Here is a 15,343-nt window from a genome sequence, read left to right as displayed (position 1 = left end):
TTTATTTCTTCTTGATGGAGCACAGAGAGAATAATTATGTAATTCTCAGGATGTATGATTTATTAATTGATTATTAAAGTTCATCAAACTTTAAGTATTTGAAGTACAGTTTCTTGCAAATCGATAGTTCATAGTTTCTTCTTGATTGTTCGCTATATAAATAATTGTTTGTTCCATAATTGTTTATTTAAAAAGGTGAACTGTTAGGTAATTTAAATAAAGTTTAAACCTAAAATTAAAAACCTGTTCACATTTTATTATGTGGCATTATGAATGAGAAACTTACTAGTCTGCATCAATATATTTTATCTGTTTAATAATAATTTCGCGCGCATTTTGACGAATTGTCAAAAAGTAACAAAAAAGTTGTGTACCGAACTTCCTGCAAGCTAAACATTAATTTTAAATACAAAGCTTGCTTTTAAGCAAAATTATTGCTGTTTTGTCAATTTATATTTGAAGCGTCATCACAAGACAAATCAGGTCAAAATGGTTAGTTATATTTGGCCATTTGTATTATCGGAATGCGAAACTAACCAAAAAAATTTTGTGCTTTATTATGAAAGTTATGTGTGATTGAGTGAAGATATAGTATTTTAATAAATTTTTATTTGTGGTTTATGTGTTCAGAGTTCCCCAATTCCTGATACTCCATCAGACAGAGATGGAGCCAGGTCGCGTATGACATCGCCGGCCCGGGAGTATGAAATGTTTGAGGATGAAGGTGCTATACTTGGTGATAATCCAGCTGATGAAGAAGAAGAGGATGGCGAAGAACTGTTCAATGATAATATGGAAGCGTGAGTATTACAAAAATGGTGTTGTTAATAATGAAAAGCCTTATATTTCATTTTCAATAAAAGTGTTTTAACAGTGAGCTGATACTTATAAATTCACATTTTTTTTTAAACGAGTTGTATTTTCTAGAAGGTAGGCATGTTTTCTGATAAAATTATCAGAACCATCTTTTTTGCCACATTTTGTTATTTTTCCAATTATGTAATTATACATATACTAGGTATATTATTGAAATTGTTTAAACATTAAACGCATTTCCATATATCTCTTTCCATATATCTCTCAGAGATTATCGTCCAATGCCAGCATTGGATCGGTATGACAATGAAGACTTGGATGACGAAGACTATGACAACATGTCAATTGATGATCGCATGGCCGCTGAGAGAGAACTGCAGCGGCGAGACAGGGATGAAGGCAGGATAAGACGAGATGATAGGGGGCTGTTATATGGTAAGGCTCTATTGTAGTTATTGTTTTACTAGCTTTTCGCCCGCGGCTTCGCCCGCGTTTTCAAATAAAAGCCGCATAGTGCCCGTTCCTGTGGGATTTCCGGGATAAAACTATCCTATGTGTTAATCCAAGTTACCCTCTATATGTGTGCTTAATTTCATTTTAATCGGTTCAGTAGTATTTGCGTGAAAGAGTAACAAAAACACACATACACATCCTCACAAACTTTCGCATTTATAATATTAGTAGGATAGGATAGGATGATTCATTGTAAGGTATTTATTATATTCATTGTAAGGTGGAAATAAAGCTTATTATTATATTATGCTTTTGTGACTGACATAGTGCATTCTTTATTTTGGGGCAAATAAACTATATGATGAGGTGAGGAAATACATGTGAATTATGAGGTAAATATTTTGCAAATGATCATTATGAGTTTTACTTAGTTGAATATTGTTTTTTGCTTTCACTTTTGTAGCTTGCAGTATTTGTTTTGCTATAGAAAGCAAATATGTATAATCACATCTTGACATCTTACTTATATAAATTAAAACTTCTAACTTCTTTGTATGAACATTTATCTCATTTGAAGTTTTTTGTTGTACATCTAGCTCTAATATTTCAATTTTATCCATATTCTAGATGAATCTGACGAAGAGAGTGGTGACGCACCTCGGGCGAAAAGACGTAGAGCTGCGGAGAAAGCAGCCACTGGTACAGAAGAACAAGTGGAAGAGGGTATTGAGAGTATCGAGAACTTGGAAGATACTAAAGGTTATACAACTAAAGAGTGGGTGTCTATGTTGGGACCTAGGACGGAGATTGCTAATAGGTTTGTATTATATTACTTATAGTATAAAATGTTAAAATTAAACCAATTTTTTTTAAATATTTTAGTAACATTTGTACTATCGAAAAACTATAATAGTGTTTTACAATCATAGACAGACTCACGGATTATATAATATAATGTTATTTTTGTTATAAAATCTCTTGAGCATCGAAAATGCATAGATTAATTGAAAACTAAATTTAATTATTATTTAAAAATCAAAGACCGTTGCTACAAACAAATTAACGTAATTCGATACAACCATATTTCAGATTCAAGAACTTCCTACGCACATACACAAACAGTAAAGGCCAATACGTTTACAAGGACCGTATACGTCGCATGTGCGAACACAACCAAGCGTCATTCCACGTAGAATTCGACGTCCTCGCTCGAAGGGAACAAGTTCTAGCCTACTTCTTGCCAGAAGCACCGTTCCAAATGCTACAGATCTTTGATGAAGTGGCCAAAGAGATTGTACTACAGATATTCCCGAGTTACGAACGCGTGACGTCAGAGATTCACGTTCGAATATCAGATTTACCGTTGATAGAAGAGTTGAGAACGTTCCGGAAGCTTCATTTGAATCAACTTGTTCGGACTGTGGGTGTTATTACAGCGACTACTGGTGTGCTTCCACAGTTATCGGTTGTGAAATATGATTGTAATAGATGTGGGTATATTTTGGGGCCGTTTGTACAGTCGCAGAATTCAGAAGTGAAACCAGGTTCTTGTCCAGAGTGTCAAAGTGCTGGACCGTTTATGGTGAGTATTTTACTTAATGTCTTAATTTCAAAATAAATAATTTAGAAAAAATTTTATAGAATTTGATATTTTTGGTTTTATGTCATTCAAATGCTTTATAAATATAAATTTATAAACAATAGACAAAATTCGAACTCGAACCCGCATCCTTTCACGCCAATTCGGGACAATCGAATCCGCCAGAGCGATCGGATTTATTATATTCCTTCAGTTTTATGTGTCTAAGGGACACACTGCGCAATATTTTTATACATATTTGATTCTTATATTAATAGGATTCAACTATTGAAGTGAAACTTCTTTATCGGGGTTGGAAAAAAAAATTAGTGTAACATTTTTTCGTTACGCGCCATCTTGTTTTTATCCCTTACACGCATGATTGACGTATTTCTGTAAAGTTGCAGATAGTAAATTATTTTTTTGAAAAATAAGGTCATAACTCATAAAGAAGTTTCACTTCTTACGTGTGTACACTACTGTATTATTATTATAAACTACTGTATTATTATAAACATGAAGTGAGTTACTTAAATAAACTGTTATCTAAACTAAACAACAGGTAAACATGGAACAAACAGTATACCGCAACTACCAAAAGGTGACAATACAAGAATCACCCGGAAGGATTCCCGCCGGTCGGATACCTAGAAGCAAGGATTGTATTTTATTGGCTGATTTGTGTGATAGATGTAAGCCTGGTGATGAAGTCGATCTGACGGGGATATATACTAATAATTATGACGGCTCGTTGAATACTGAACAGGTTAGTTTTATTGATATAAAATTTATTCAATTTAAAGCTAACGAAAACGGGAAAAAAAATTTAAAAGGTTTTAAAATTGTTTCCTTTAGTTTTTGTTGTAATTAAAGAAAAATGCTAATTGCATGAATTGAAAATGTTTAGAAATGTTAATTTCATCTGTAAAATTAATAAACAAACTAATTTTCTCTGTACACAGTTTTATTATTGTAATTAATATGACAAAGTTTATTATTGTAATGAATTTTCAATATAATTCTTTCTTGCAGGGTTTCCCAGTATTTGCAACTGTGATAATAGCAAACTACATAGTTGTTAAGGATTGTAAGCATATAGTGGAATCGTTAACTGATGAAGATGTAGCAAATATTATAAAATTATCAAAAGATCCACAAATTGGAGAAAGAATAGTGCAGAGTATAGCGCCTTCTATATATGGACATGATAATATTAAGAGGGGTTTGGCGTTGGCCTTGTTTGGTGGGGAACCTAAAAATCCAGGTAAGAACAAGATTTCTAATTAATTATTTTCTCTAAAATTATTAAAAACTAGCTGTCCGCCCCGGCTTCGCCCGTGGTACATATTTCGCAATAAAAGGTAGCCCATGTTCTTTCTCAGGGTCTAAAGATTATCTGTGCCAAATTTCATCAAAATCGGTCCAGTAGTTTATGCGTGAAAACCATACATACATACAAACCTTTCCTCTTTATAATATTAGTATAGATATTTCTGGAAGAAGTAATTAAATCAAGACAAAAACTTCAGATAGTTTCTTGCCGGTTTTTCTCCATAGATACTGCTTAATACGAATTGGTGGTAAATGTTAAAAATATGTAATGACGATTCGAAAGTGCTTCTAAAAGAAGTCTAATTGAATAAATAAATGTTTGTGTTTTATAATAGTGTGTTTTTACCAGAAACATTTGTACTGTTAATTTGGTACTTTAAACATATAGTTCAACTAGCGGTCCGCCCCGGCTTCGCCCGTGTCACATGTACCTACATGTTTAAACTTTAAACTGTCCTATCTCTCAAGTTGGATCGAACTGCACATGGTGTGCAAATTTTATTATAATCGGTTAAGTGGTTTAGGAGTCCATTGAGGACAAACATTGTGACACGAGATTTGTATATATTAATTTATTTAACAATTTTATGTTTCATAACAAATTTTACAATGATTATAGTTAAATATGTTGATGTCATTTTAAATTTTTAGGTGAAAAACATAAGGTCAGAGGTGATATAAATGTCCTTATATGTGGAGATCCAGGTACCGCCAAGTCGCAGTTCCTTAAATACACAGAAAAGGTGTGTATTGTTAAGTGGTTTATTTTTACTATTTCTCAAGAAAAATCTTTCACATTTCCTATTCTAAATTCTCACTTTTCATTTAAACAAAATTTGGCTTTGGCGATGAATTATACATTCGTAAAATGTGCTTTTAATAAACTTTTTGCTTTATAAAACAATGATCCTTGTATATCATCGCAATGATAAAAGAAATGAAGGATGATGTACACTACATTTTAATGAATTATTTTTTATAGATAGCACCAAGAGCAATATTCACAACTGGTCAAGGTGCCAGTGCTGTTGGTCTGACTGCTTATGTGAGAAAGAACCCCACTACAAGGTAAGTTTATAGTAAACTAGATTTCCGCCCGCGGCTTCGACCGCATTTTCAAATGAAAACCCGCATAGTTCCCGATCCCGTAGGATTTCCGAGATAAAACCTATCCTACGTGTCAATCCAAATTACCCTCTATATGTGTGCTAAATTTCATTGTAATCGGTTCAGTAGTATTTGCGTGAAAGAGTAACAAACACACACACACATCCTCACAAACTTTCGCATTTATAATATGTATTAGTAGGATATAAAATATAACACAATCCTACTACTATTATAAAGGCGAAAGTTTGTATGGGTGTTTGTTACTCTTTCACGTAAAAACTACTGAACCGATTACAATGAAATTTAGCACACATATAGAGGGTAACTTGGATTAACACATAGGATAGGTTTTATCCCGGAAATCCCACGGGAACGGGAACTATGCGGGTTTTCCTTTGAAAACGCGGGCGAAGCCGCGGGCGGAAATCTAGTCAGATTATAATTATAAGATAGAATAGAAGAGGTTTTTGATTGCATGTGCTACTCTAAAGATAGCTCTTAGTAACTAGCCTATTGTACACTTACCATGTTCAATGTTCATGTTATTTTTCTGTTCTCATAACTTGTACTGTACAACATAGTGTCATTAATAAAATAAATAATCTCTGGAACGACTCAATTGAAATGTATCAGCAGTTATTTTGAAATCACATGCAGACATCCATTGCATTTCTCTATATTTGTGGAATTAAACATTTTTTAAACTGAAAATTATGAAATAATGAATCAAAATTATTAGGTACCAGACTAGACTACTATTTAGCTAGAATTAAGATTAGATATTATTTAATAAATATACAATTTAAAAATAAAATAATTATGTTGTGACTTGTGAGAAAATAATTATGTTGTGAGATTCTTATTGTTTCCGACATTAATTATAATTTTGTATGTGAGTGTCCGAAAATAAATTAATATCCATTTCACAGGGACTGGACATTAGAAGCCGGGGCGTTAGTACTAGCTGATCGAGGTGTATGTCTTATAGATGAGTTCGACAAAATGAATGACCAAGATCGAACATCCATACACGAGGCTATGGAACAACAGTCTATATCTATATCGAAAGCTGGTATTGTGACCTCGTTGCATGCTAGGTAAGTTTTTGTGTATTGTAATGGAAAAAAATAAATGCTATTTAGAAAAAAAAGTATAAAAAGTGCTGGAAATTTCAGGATGAATAAAGATAAGTATAATAATATAGCTTACAAGTTTTTTTTAATTTAATGTCATTATCTCAAAAGCTACTGATAAAATAAAAATAAAACTTAAATATATATGTTTAAGTTTTAAGTTGTAAATCACTCAGGGAAACCAAGAGACTTGGCACTTATATTTATAATTAATAATTATCTTGGTATGAAAATAAAAACTTAATTATTTTCTATTTGACCGCATAAAACCGCATCAAAATCCGTTGCGTAGTTTAAAAAATTTAAGCCGACATTAAAGCATATATGGGAACAGAGAGCGTCTTTGTTTTATACTATGTAGGGATGCTCTCTCCCCTCGTAATTATTGTACATCCCAAATAAGAAATCGCTTCTGTATGATAATAATTGTTGGGTATATTAATTTATCTGCATTAGGGCGGCCGTACACGGACCGCTTCAAGCAGTTGAGACCGACGGCTTGAAGCCGCGACCGCGCGGTGAACTATAGACACTCATTCACTGTACACGGACTGCTCGAGCCGTCGCGACCGCTTCAAGCCGTCAACTGCGCGGTTTGTTGCGACAGCTCGAGCAGTCAACGATCGACCGCTTGAGCAGTCCGTGTACGGCCGCCCTTATAATGAATCTACAATAATATTTTTACATCGCAGGTGTTCAGTGATAGCAGCAGCGAATCCAATCGGCGGTCGATACGACGCATCGCTAACATTCTCCGAGAACGTGAACTTGGCCGACCCGCTGCTGTCACGCTTCGACGTGCTGTGCGTCGTGAGGGACGAACCGCATCACATGCAGGACGCGCATTTAGCGAGGTATTCTTGTATTATATACATACATTTAAATTTTTAAGGAAAAAAAAATTCTATCACGAGGCGGGAATCGAACCCGCGTCTTCCGCCATTCTGGGGCGACATATACTATCTAAGGGGGATTGCATCCCTTGATCCCGCAAGAGCTATCGAATATCTTAATATATATAAATCTTGTGTCATAATGTTTGTCCTCAATGGACTCCTAAACCTAAACCGATTATAATAAAATCCGCACACCGTGTGCAGTTCGATCCAACTTGAGAGATAGGATAGATTTTATCCCGGAAATCCCACGGGAAAGGGAACTATGCGGGGTTTTCTCTGAAAACGCGGGCGGAAAGCTAGTTGTATTATGTGTAATTGTTAACAAATGCATACATTTCCCGCTATTTACTCTTTACTCTGAGAACATGAACTTAGCGAGTTAGACAGCGGGTCGCTGCTGTCTTGATATTCTTAAAAAAGACGGGTTGCACTGGGGGAGTGCCGGCAGAAGTGAAAACTTGATTATTAACGTTGAGCATGTTTGATATTTTGGAATGGTATCCGTCTTACGCTTTTTCGATCAGGTCACGTGTCCTGACGCGAGTTTAAGATTTTATACCCATTACAGAAAAAGTGCTCAACGTCGCTAAAGAAGTTTTCACTTCAAAAAGTATAGAAAAAAAATAAAAAAATATATTCATAAAGTTCAAATTCTTATGTCCCAGCCACACTATGCTACTCGTGCTGCTCCTCGTCCTGCTCATCGCGCTGCCGCTCGCCTCGATATTGCCGTCTGGCCACACACTGCTCTACTCGCGCGATTAATCGCGACGCTCTTCACTAGGGATGGGTCGTCGACGTATTTTTCATCAACGAGACTAGATAAGTAGTTAAATGTCGTTCATCAACTAGTCGTTCAACTAGTTAAAATCTTCGTAAAATAAATAACTATTATTGAATAAATTCTTAAAACAATAAATTCTAATCTCAATAAAACAATTAATAAATGTTTATGCTTTCTTACAAAAATTATACTCCCTAAAAAAAGTATTACTAAAACTTATTATGTATCGTTTGTTCTTATAGTTTAAATTCAAAACATTGGTCTTGTAAACCAAAAATATTTTTTTTTAAAAAACTTCAAAGAAAAGAATTTATTCTTATCAATAAGACTGTTTAGCCGTTGAATTCAACTAGTGCATTGGTGAGCGATGGACTAGTCGAATCGTTGAGTGTACATATAGACGGTTAATTTAACTAGTCCGTTGATTCCATGACGCCCATCCCTAATTCGCACTCGTATTGCCGGTCCTTTGACTCGCGCGCAAAAGCCGACAGCAGTGAGCAGGACGATGAGCACGACGAGTGGCATGACGAGTAACGTGGCCACACTACGTCCCTGCCTACTTCCCTCGTCACTTCCCATACCACTCGTCGAGTCGTGTGGCTGGGGTATTATATTAATTTCATTCAGTGCCAAACCGAGGCATAATGTAAATAATTAATAATGTTATGTACTTGAATACCGCTCGCATAAGCACATTAAAACTTATTTTTTATTATTTTCTAAATAATATCATTTTCTAAATTGTCAGGTTCGTAGTTAGTTCACACATCAGACATCACCCCACACAGAAAGGGATCCCACTTGACGAAAATAAGGAAGATGACATTTCCCTACCTCAAGACATGCTAAAGAAATATATTGTGTACGCTAGAGAGAATGTACATCCTAAATTACAGGTAATATATGAATTATTAACTTAAAAAATGATAGAATACAGTAGTTATTATTAATTTTGATTAAAGGCAATAAAACGTTTTTGGCGTAAGGTTTATTGGTAGAGATGGCTTTGAACAATTTGCACAAAAAGTCCACCTTTTGCCTAATAAGTAACAATGAATTATTTTTCGTTACACATAAACAGAGGTACCGACAGAGAGATGAATAAAAAAAAACTATATTTAAATGTTTTGAATTCAAATTTGTATGTTTGTTACTTGTTGAGATTTTTTTTAATTGCTTTTATAAATTATATTTTAGAATATGGACCAAGACAAAGTGGCGAAAATGTACAGTCAATTGCGACAGGAATCCCTTGCGACTGGCAGTCTACCCATCACTGTTAGACATATTGAATCTGGTAAGATTATTATTACTTTTTTATGTTTCTTTAGTTATATTTCTAGTAATAGTTTAGAAATTCAAAACTTTTACGGCTTTGAAACAGTATTTATTTTAAATAAAAATATAGTAATCAAAATTGTTTATTTATTTAAAACAAGTTTTCATCTTGGATTGGAGGTAAGTGCCTTCATGGGAATGATTATTATAATCACTTTTATTCTAATAATAGTTATACTTTTTATAACTCAAGAATAACTGAACGGATTTTGCTCAATGAGGCCATGCGCAGACGACAGACTATCCGTGACGCACTTTTTAGTCTGTGAAAATAGAACCTATGAAATTATATGCAGTAACGCACACGACGCGCAAAAAGTCCGGCGCACAAAAAATCCGTGTAATTCGGGCAGACCGCACCGCGCCGCTCCGCACAAAAGTGTGTGAAAAGAATTGAACGTTTGCTTCAACGCGCGCTAACGCAGACGGCGCACACTTTACACGATTTCCATAGCGTCTACGTCCCTACAGCTCTGCCGACAAAATGATCGAAGATGTGCGTCGTGTGCGTTGAGTCTGTGAAAAATCCGCGACCGACTTTTTGCGCGCCATGCAGACTTTTTGTGCGCCGCAGACTCGATCGCACAAAAAGTGTGCCGTCTGCGCAGGGCCGTATATTTGCATAAAATAAGATCGCAGTATCATTCATGGAAGCGTCCTGAGGAAACCTCTATCAATGGCATTTTGTTTTTCTGGAATTTAATTTATTTTGGAAGTCTAATAGGCCAGTGGAAATTAACATTAAATTCGCAAAGCACGATGTAGATTTGAATTTTTGGTATGTTGTTTGGATCAGTTAGGGTGATGTAAATCCCAATTTGCAACTTCGAAAAAGTTGTGCTCGCTGCGCACCACGTGTTAAACTGCGAAAATTTTGGACTTTTTTCACGTTTTGCTCTAAAAGTCATAAACTATGCGTTTCCGACAAGTATGATTCAGTACATAAATTAAGGTTATTAAATTTGCAACAATTTAAGCCTAACCGCAGCTCTCTAAACCTTATAACGACTAAACTGTGGCCATTCGAAGATGGTTCATTTTTCCGGAAATATTGAAATTTTTAGTTTTGTTCCCGTTTGAAGCAAAATATTGGCAAAAACCGCTCGTTCTATGAGAAATTCGTATAATAAAGTTGTAGTGCATTTAATTTTCTTTCATAAGAGCATAGAACAAAGTCTGTGAGACAAATATTTCACACACAATATCTGAAAAACAAAAAGAAGGTAGAAATAGATTTTTAAAGAATTGAAACTGAGAGCATATAAAATCATAAAAAGAATAATACTTTTTTATTTGCAGGATAGGTAATTAACAAAATTACAAAATTTGGGAAAGTAGGAAAAAAGATTATACGCAAATAATAAACTGCGAAAATTTTGGACTTTTTTCACTTTTTGCTCTAAAAGTCATAAACTTTGCGTTTCCGACAGGTATCATTCAGTACATAAATTAAGGTTATTAAATTTGCAACAATTTAAGCCTAATTAAAGCTCTCTAAATCTTATAGCGACTAAACTGTGGCCATTCGAAGATGGTTCATTTTTCCCGAAATATTGAAATTTTTAGTTTTGCTCCCGTTTGAAGCAAAATATTGGCAAAAACCGCTCGTTCTATGAGAAGGTCGTATAATAAAGTTGTAGTGCATTTAATTTTCTTTCATTAGAGCATAGAACAAAGTCTGTGAGACAAATAGTTCACTCACAATATCTGAAAAACAAAAAGAAGGTAGAAATAGATTTTTAAAGAATTGAAACTGAGGGCATATAAAATCATAAAAAGGATAATACTTTTTCATTTGCAGTATAGGTAATTAACAAAATTACAAAGCTAATTAAATTTGCAACAATTTAAGCCAAACTGCAGCTCTCTAAACCTTATAACAACTAAGCTGTGGCCTTTCAAAGATAGTCAGTTTTTCCCGAAAATTTCAAATTTTTAGTTTTGCTCCCGTTTGAACCAAAATATTGGCAAAAACCGCTCGTTCTATGAGAAAGTCGTATAATAAAGTTGTAGTGCATTTAATTTTCTTTCATTAGAGCATAGAACAAAGTCTGTGAGACAAATAGTTCACTCACAATATCTGAAAAACAAAAAGAAGGTAGAAATAGATTTTTAAAGAATTGAAACTGAGGGCATATAAAATCATAAAAAGGATAATACTTTTTCATTTGCAGGATAGGTAATTAACAAAATTAAATTTTCTACAACTTTATTTATGAGTTTTATGACCTTCTCATAGAACGAGCGGTTTTGCCAATATTTTGGTTCAAACGGGAGCAAAACTAAAAATTTGAAAATTTCGGGCAAAACTGACTATCTTTGAAAGGCCACAGCTTAGTTGTTATAAGGTTTAGAGAGCTGCGGTTAGGCTTAAATTGTTGCAAATTTAATTATTTTTGTAATTTTGCTAATTACCTATCCTGCAAATGAAAAAGTATTATCCTTTTTATGATTTTATATGCCCTCAGTTTCAATTCTTTAAAAATCTATTTCTACCTTCTTTTTGTTTTTCAGATATTGTGAGTGAACTATTTGTCTCACAGACTTTGTTCTATGCTCTTATGAAAGAAAATTAAATGCACTACAACTTTATTATACGAACTTCTCATAGAACGAGCGGTTTTTGCCAATATTTTGCTTCAAACGGGAGCAAAACTAAAAATTTCAATATTTCCGGAAAAATGAACCATCTTCGAATGGCCACAGTTTAGTCGTTATAAGGTTTAGAGAGCTGCGGTTAGGCTTAAATTGTTGCAAATTTAATAACCTTAATTTATGTACTGAATCATACTTGTCGGAAACGCATAGTTTATGACTTTTAGAGCAAAAAGTGAAAAAAGTCCAAAATTTTCGCAGTTTATCACGTGGTGCGCAGCGAGCACAACTTTTTCGAAGTTGCAAATTGGGATTTACATCACCCTAACTGATCCAAACAACATACCAAAAATTCAAATCTACATCGTGCTTTGCGAATTTAGGGTTTTTTAGTGTCGATTTCTACTGGCCTATAATACTCTAATACAATACAAATAATAATCAATATGTTTTTCTTGTAATATGTCACATTTTTATACTTATTATAATTTTCGCAGTAATACGCATGAGTGAAGCGCACGCGCGTATGCACTTGCGTGCACAAGTCAATGAAGACGATGTGAATTTAGCGATACGCACTATGTTGGAAAGCTTCGTTGATACACAGAAGTACAGTGTAATGCGGGCTATGCGACAGGTAAGCTTGTGTACTGGTCATTTTGCAAGTTAACTTGTTGTTTAATATTAAAAATAGTGTTATCATTTGCGTTAACGAGAATAGTGTTTAACATAATATGCAGAAAGTAATTTTGTTAACAGAAGTCAACAATTGCATTTTTTTTACTAAATTCCTTAGTGATTGGTTATATTTTTTTAGTTTTTGTTGAAACCCAACAGTACTGCTATTTAATATTCAAATACATTTCTCTCCTAAACTTTGACCTACACATATAATTTAGATTTTCTTAGACTACCTTATTTGAATCCACCTAACATAATTACCAATATATGGTATACATATTTATCAAAATTATGTAAAATTAAGAAACGAAAACTATTTTTTTTAATTATTTATATAACTAATTAAATCATTTCTTTCAGACGTTCCAAAAATACCTATCCTACAAGAAAGATCACAGCGAGCTCCTTTACTACATTCTACGGCAGCTCACTATAGACCAACTGGCTTACATGCGAGGCCTTCACAATTATTCACAATCCACTATAGAAATATCAGAAAGAGACCTCCTAGAGCGAGCTAGACAGATAAATATAACGGATTTAAAACCGTTTTATGATAGCCGCATTTTTAAACTCAATAATTTTGTGTTTGATGCCAAGAGGAAAGTTATAATACATACGCTGCCTGAAGTGCCTACAACTGCTTAGTTGTTAATTGTTAGAGAGTGTTTTTTCGTATAAATTATAAGCATTATCTATTTTTTAACCGACTTCAAAAAAAGGAGGAGGTTCTTAATTCGGCATTCTAAATTCTGAAACTTTGTTGTTATTACATATATGTAATTTTGTAAAAATTAGGGAAATCGCTTTTATTACACAGATAGTTTTCAGTTTCCTTCAGGAATTTTGCATACAACATTCTTTATAAAATATAGCATTACAAACAGTGTTACAAATATAAAGCACTAGCTTTCTGCCCGCGGCTTCGCCCGCGTTTTGAAAGAAAAACCCGCACATAGTTCCCGTTCCCGTGGTATTTCCGGGATAAAACCTATCCTATGTGTTAATCCAAGTCACCTTCTATATGTGTGCTAAATTTCATTGTAATCAGTTCAGTAGTATTTGCGTGAAAGAGTAACAAACACACCCACACATCCTACAAACTTTCGCATTTATAATATTAGTAGGATTTAATATTATGTTAGAGTTAGATTCCTGTAACAAATTCTAATACTTATTTTATTATTAATTGTTTAAATAAATTCCCGTGAATCCTGAATAATGCTTTCTCCTTTTTGCATTTTGTGTAACATTCTACCTTGTTTCTAATAATAATACGTACATGTAATAACAAGATTGTATGAAGTAATGTGCCAAAAATCTACAAATTACACAACCGCCTATAAAATTGACTAAAATTTAGTCTTGTAAGCATCACACATCTAAATAAGGCATTTACAGATATAAGCTAAAAATTAGAAATCAATTTTGCGAAGGTATTGAATCGAAGGCATAATTGGATCATTATTGTACTTTTATATGCGCGTCGTGATGAACTTTGCGGCCAGTGATAAAACTTGTATATTTTAAACTAGCTTTCCGCCCGCGGCTTCGCCCGCTTCGTCTAAAACCTAATAAATTATATACTAAAACCTTCCTCTTGAATCAATTCATCTATTAAAAAAACCACATCAAAATCCGTTGCGTAGTTTTAAAGATTTAAGCATATATAGGGACATAGGGACAGAAAAAGCGACTTTGTTTTATACTATGTAGTGAAGAGCAATATATTGCGTATAAGCATTCATTGCGTTTTGATTAGAATTCTTAAATAAATAAAGGAGAAACCTAAAAAACTCAGGAAAATCTTATAATAAATCATCTAGATTCTAGGTAAATGAATAATACAAAACCAAATATCTCTGTTTCTAATACGTTTCGAGATTTATGTCAGTAATAACTTTTGCTCGCGATAAAATAAATTGTATATATTCGCTCTTGTAAAATATCCAAGTTTCATCGCTGGCCGCGAAAGTTCATCACGACACCAACTTTACCCAAACCCCTTTAATAAAACCTCTATCTTTAATTTACACATAGACGTCGAATTACAAAATTTACAAGAAATAGTGAAGTGAATATAAATTTTAAATACAGGATAGCTTATATATCGTATTTTATGAAATTGTTACAATGTTTTTTTCGTCATGTCGAAGAAAAAAGCAAACGAAACGCTGTATAATCGTGGCATTAAAATTGGTGGCCTATATTTTTAAAATAAGTGTTAATTTTATCAATTGTGATGTGTTAATGTTAATTAAAATGTTTGTTAGTAGCTAGTTAGTTAGTTAACTTAAATATTGGTTATAATTTATAATAATTATTTAGCGATTAAACCTTTGACTATTTCATCGATAGATCTGTGAATATTTCTCACCTCTTATTAACGTGCCTTTTGTGCCTTAAGTACAAAACGTTTTGAACAAATACATTTTGCTGGTTCAAATTTGTGACTGATCAATAAAGGATTATGCGTATTTTTGTAATGTTTTATGGAAATAAATTGATTTTGAAATTAAACATTTGTTTTATTACCAATAAGGATTTTGTAACCAAGAATATAGCACGAAAGTTACGAGTTTCTATTCGCATAAATATGATAGATATCTTATAATATCCT

The 15,343-nt window shown here is 33.5% G+C and overlaps 1 protein-coding gene across 2 annotated transcripts; it reads left to right on the top strand.

Moving 5' to 3' along the window:
- Nucleotides 1-334: 334 nt before the first annotated feature.
- Nucleotides 335-15,243, top strand: Mcm2 (DNA replication licensing factor Mcm2). Of its 2 annotated transcripts, XR_016317207.1 has the most exons (16): nt 335-492; nt 631-800; nt 1,085-1,251; nt 1,897-2,086; nt 2,359-2,851; nt 3,411-3,614; nt 3,881-4,112; nt 4,832-4,923; nt 5,163-5,248; nt 6,220-6,387; nt 7,116-7,277; nt 8,858-9,005; nt 9,307-9,406; nt 12,540-12,679; nt 13,084-13,609; nt 13,871-15,243. XR_016317207.1 is itself a non-coding variant. In XM_089707938.1 (15 exons), exons 1-15 carry the CDS (start codon nt 490-492, stop codon nt 13,369-13,371), a joined length of 2,643 nt encoding a protein of 880 aa, XP_089564064.1. In that variant the 5' UTR covers nt 335-489; the 3' UTR covers nt 13,372-15,243. The 2 variants fall into 2 exon arrangements, 1 of the variants encoding a protein (XP_089564064.1); XM_089707938.1 differs by having other exon boundaries at nt 13,084-15,243.
- The last annotated feature ends 100 nt before the right edge of the window (nt 15,244-15,343 follow it).

Source organism: Colias philodice, chromosome 20 (genome assembly GCF_061535455.1).
Source record: "Colias philodice isolate Cphi_HAF_F1 chromosome 20, ilColPhil1 Martin Lab GWU primary, whole genome shotgun sequence".
NCBI lineage: Eukaryota > Metazoa > Arthropoda > Insecta > Lepidoptera > Pieridae > Colias > Colias philodice.
This window is presented reverse-complemented; position numbering and strand designations above follow the sequence as displayed.

Bases quoted from the DNA above. Each gene is read 5' to 3' on its own strand.
- Mcm2 (XM_089707938.1), top strand. The intron at 4,113-4,831 runs GTAAGAACAAGA...TTAAATTTTTAG, and splicing joins TGGGGAACCTAAAAATCCAG to GTGAAAAACATAAGGTCAGA. The intron at 9,006-9,306 runs GTAATATATGAA...ATTATATTTTAG, and splicing joins ATGTACATCCTAAATTACAG to AATATGGACCAAGACAAAGT.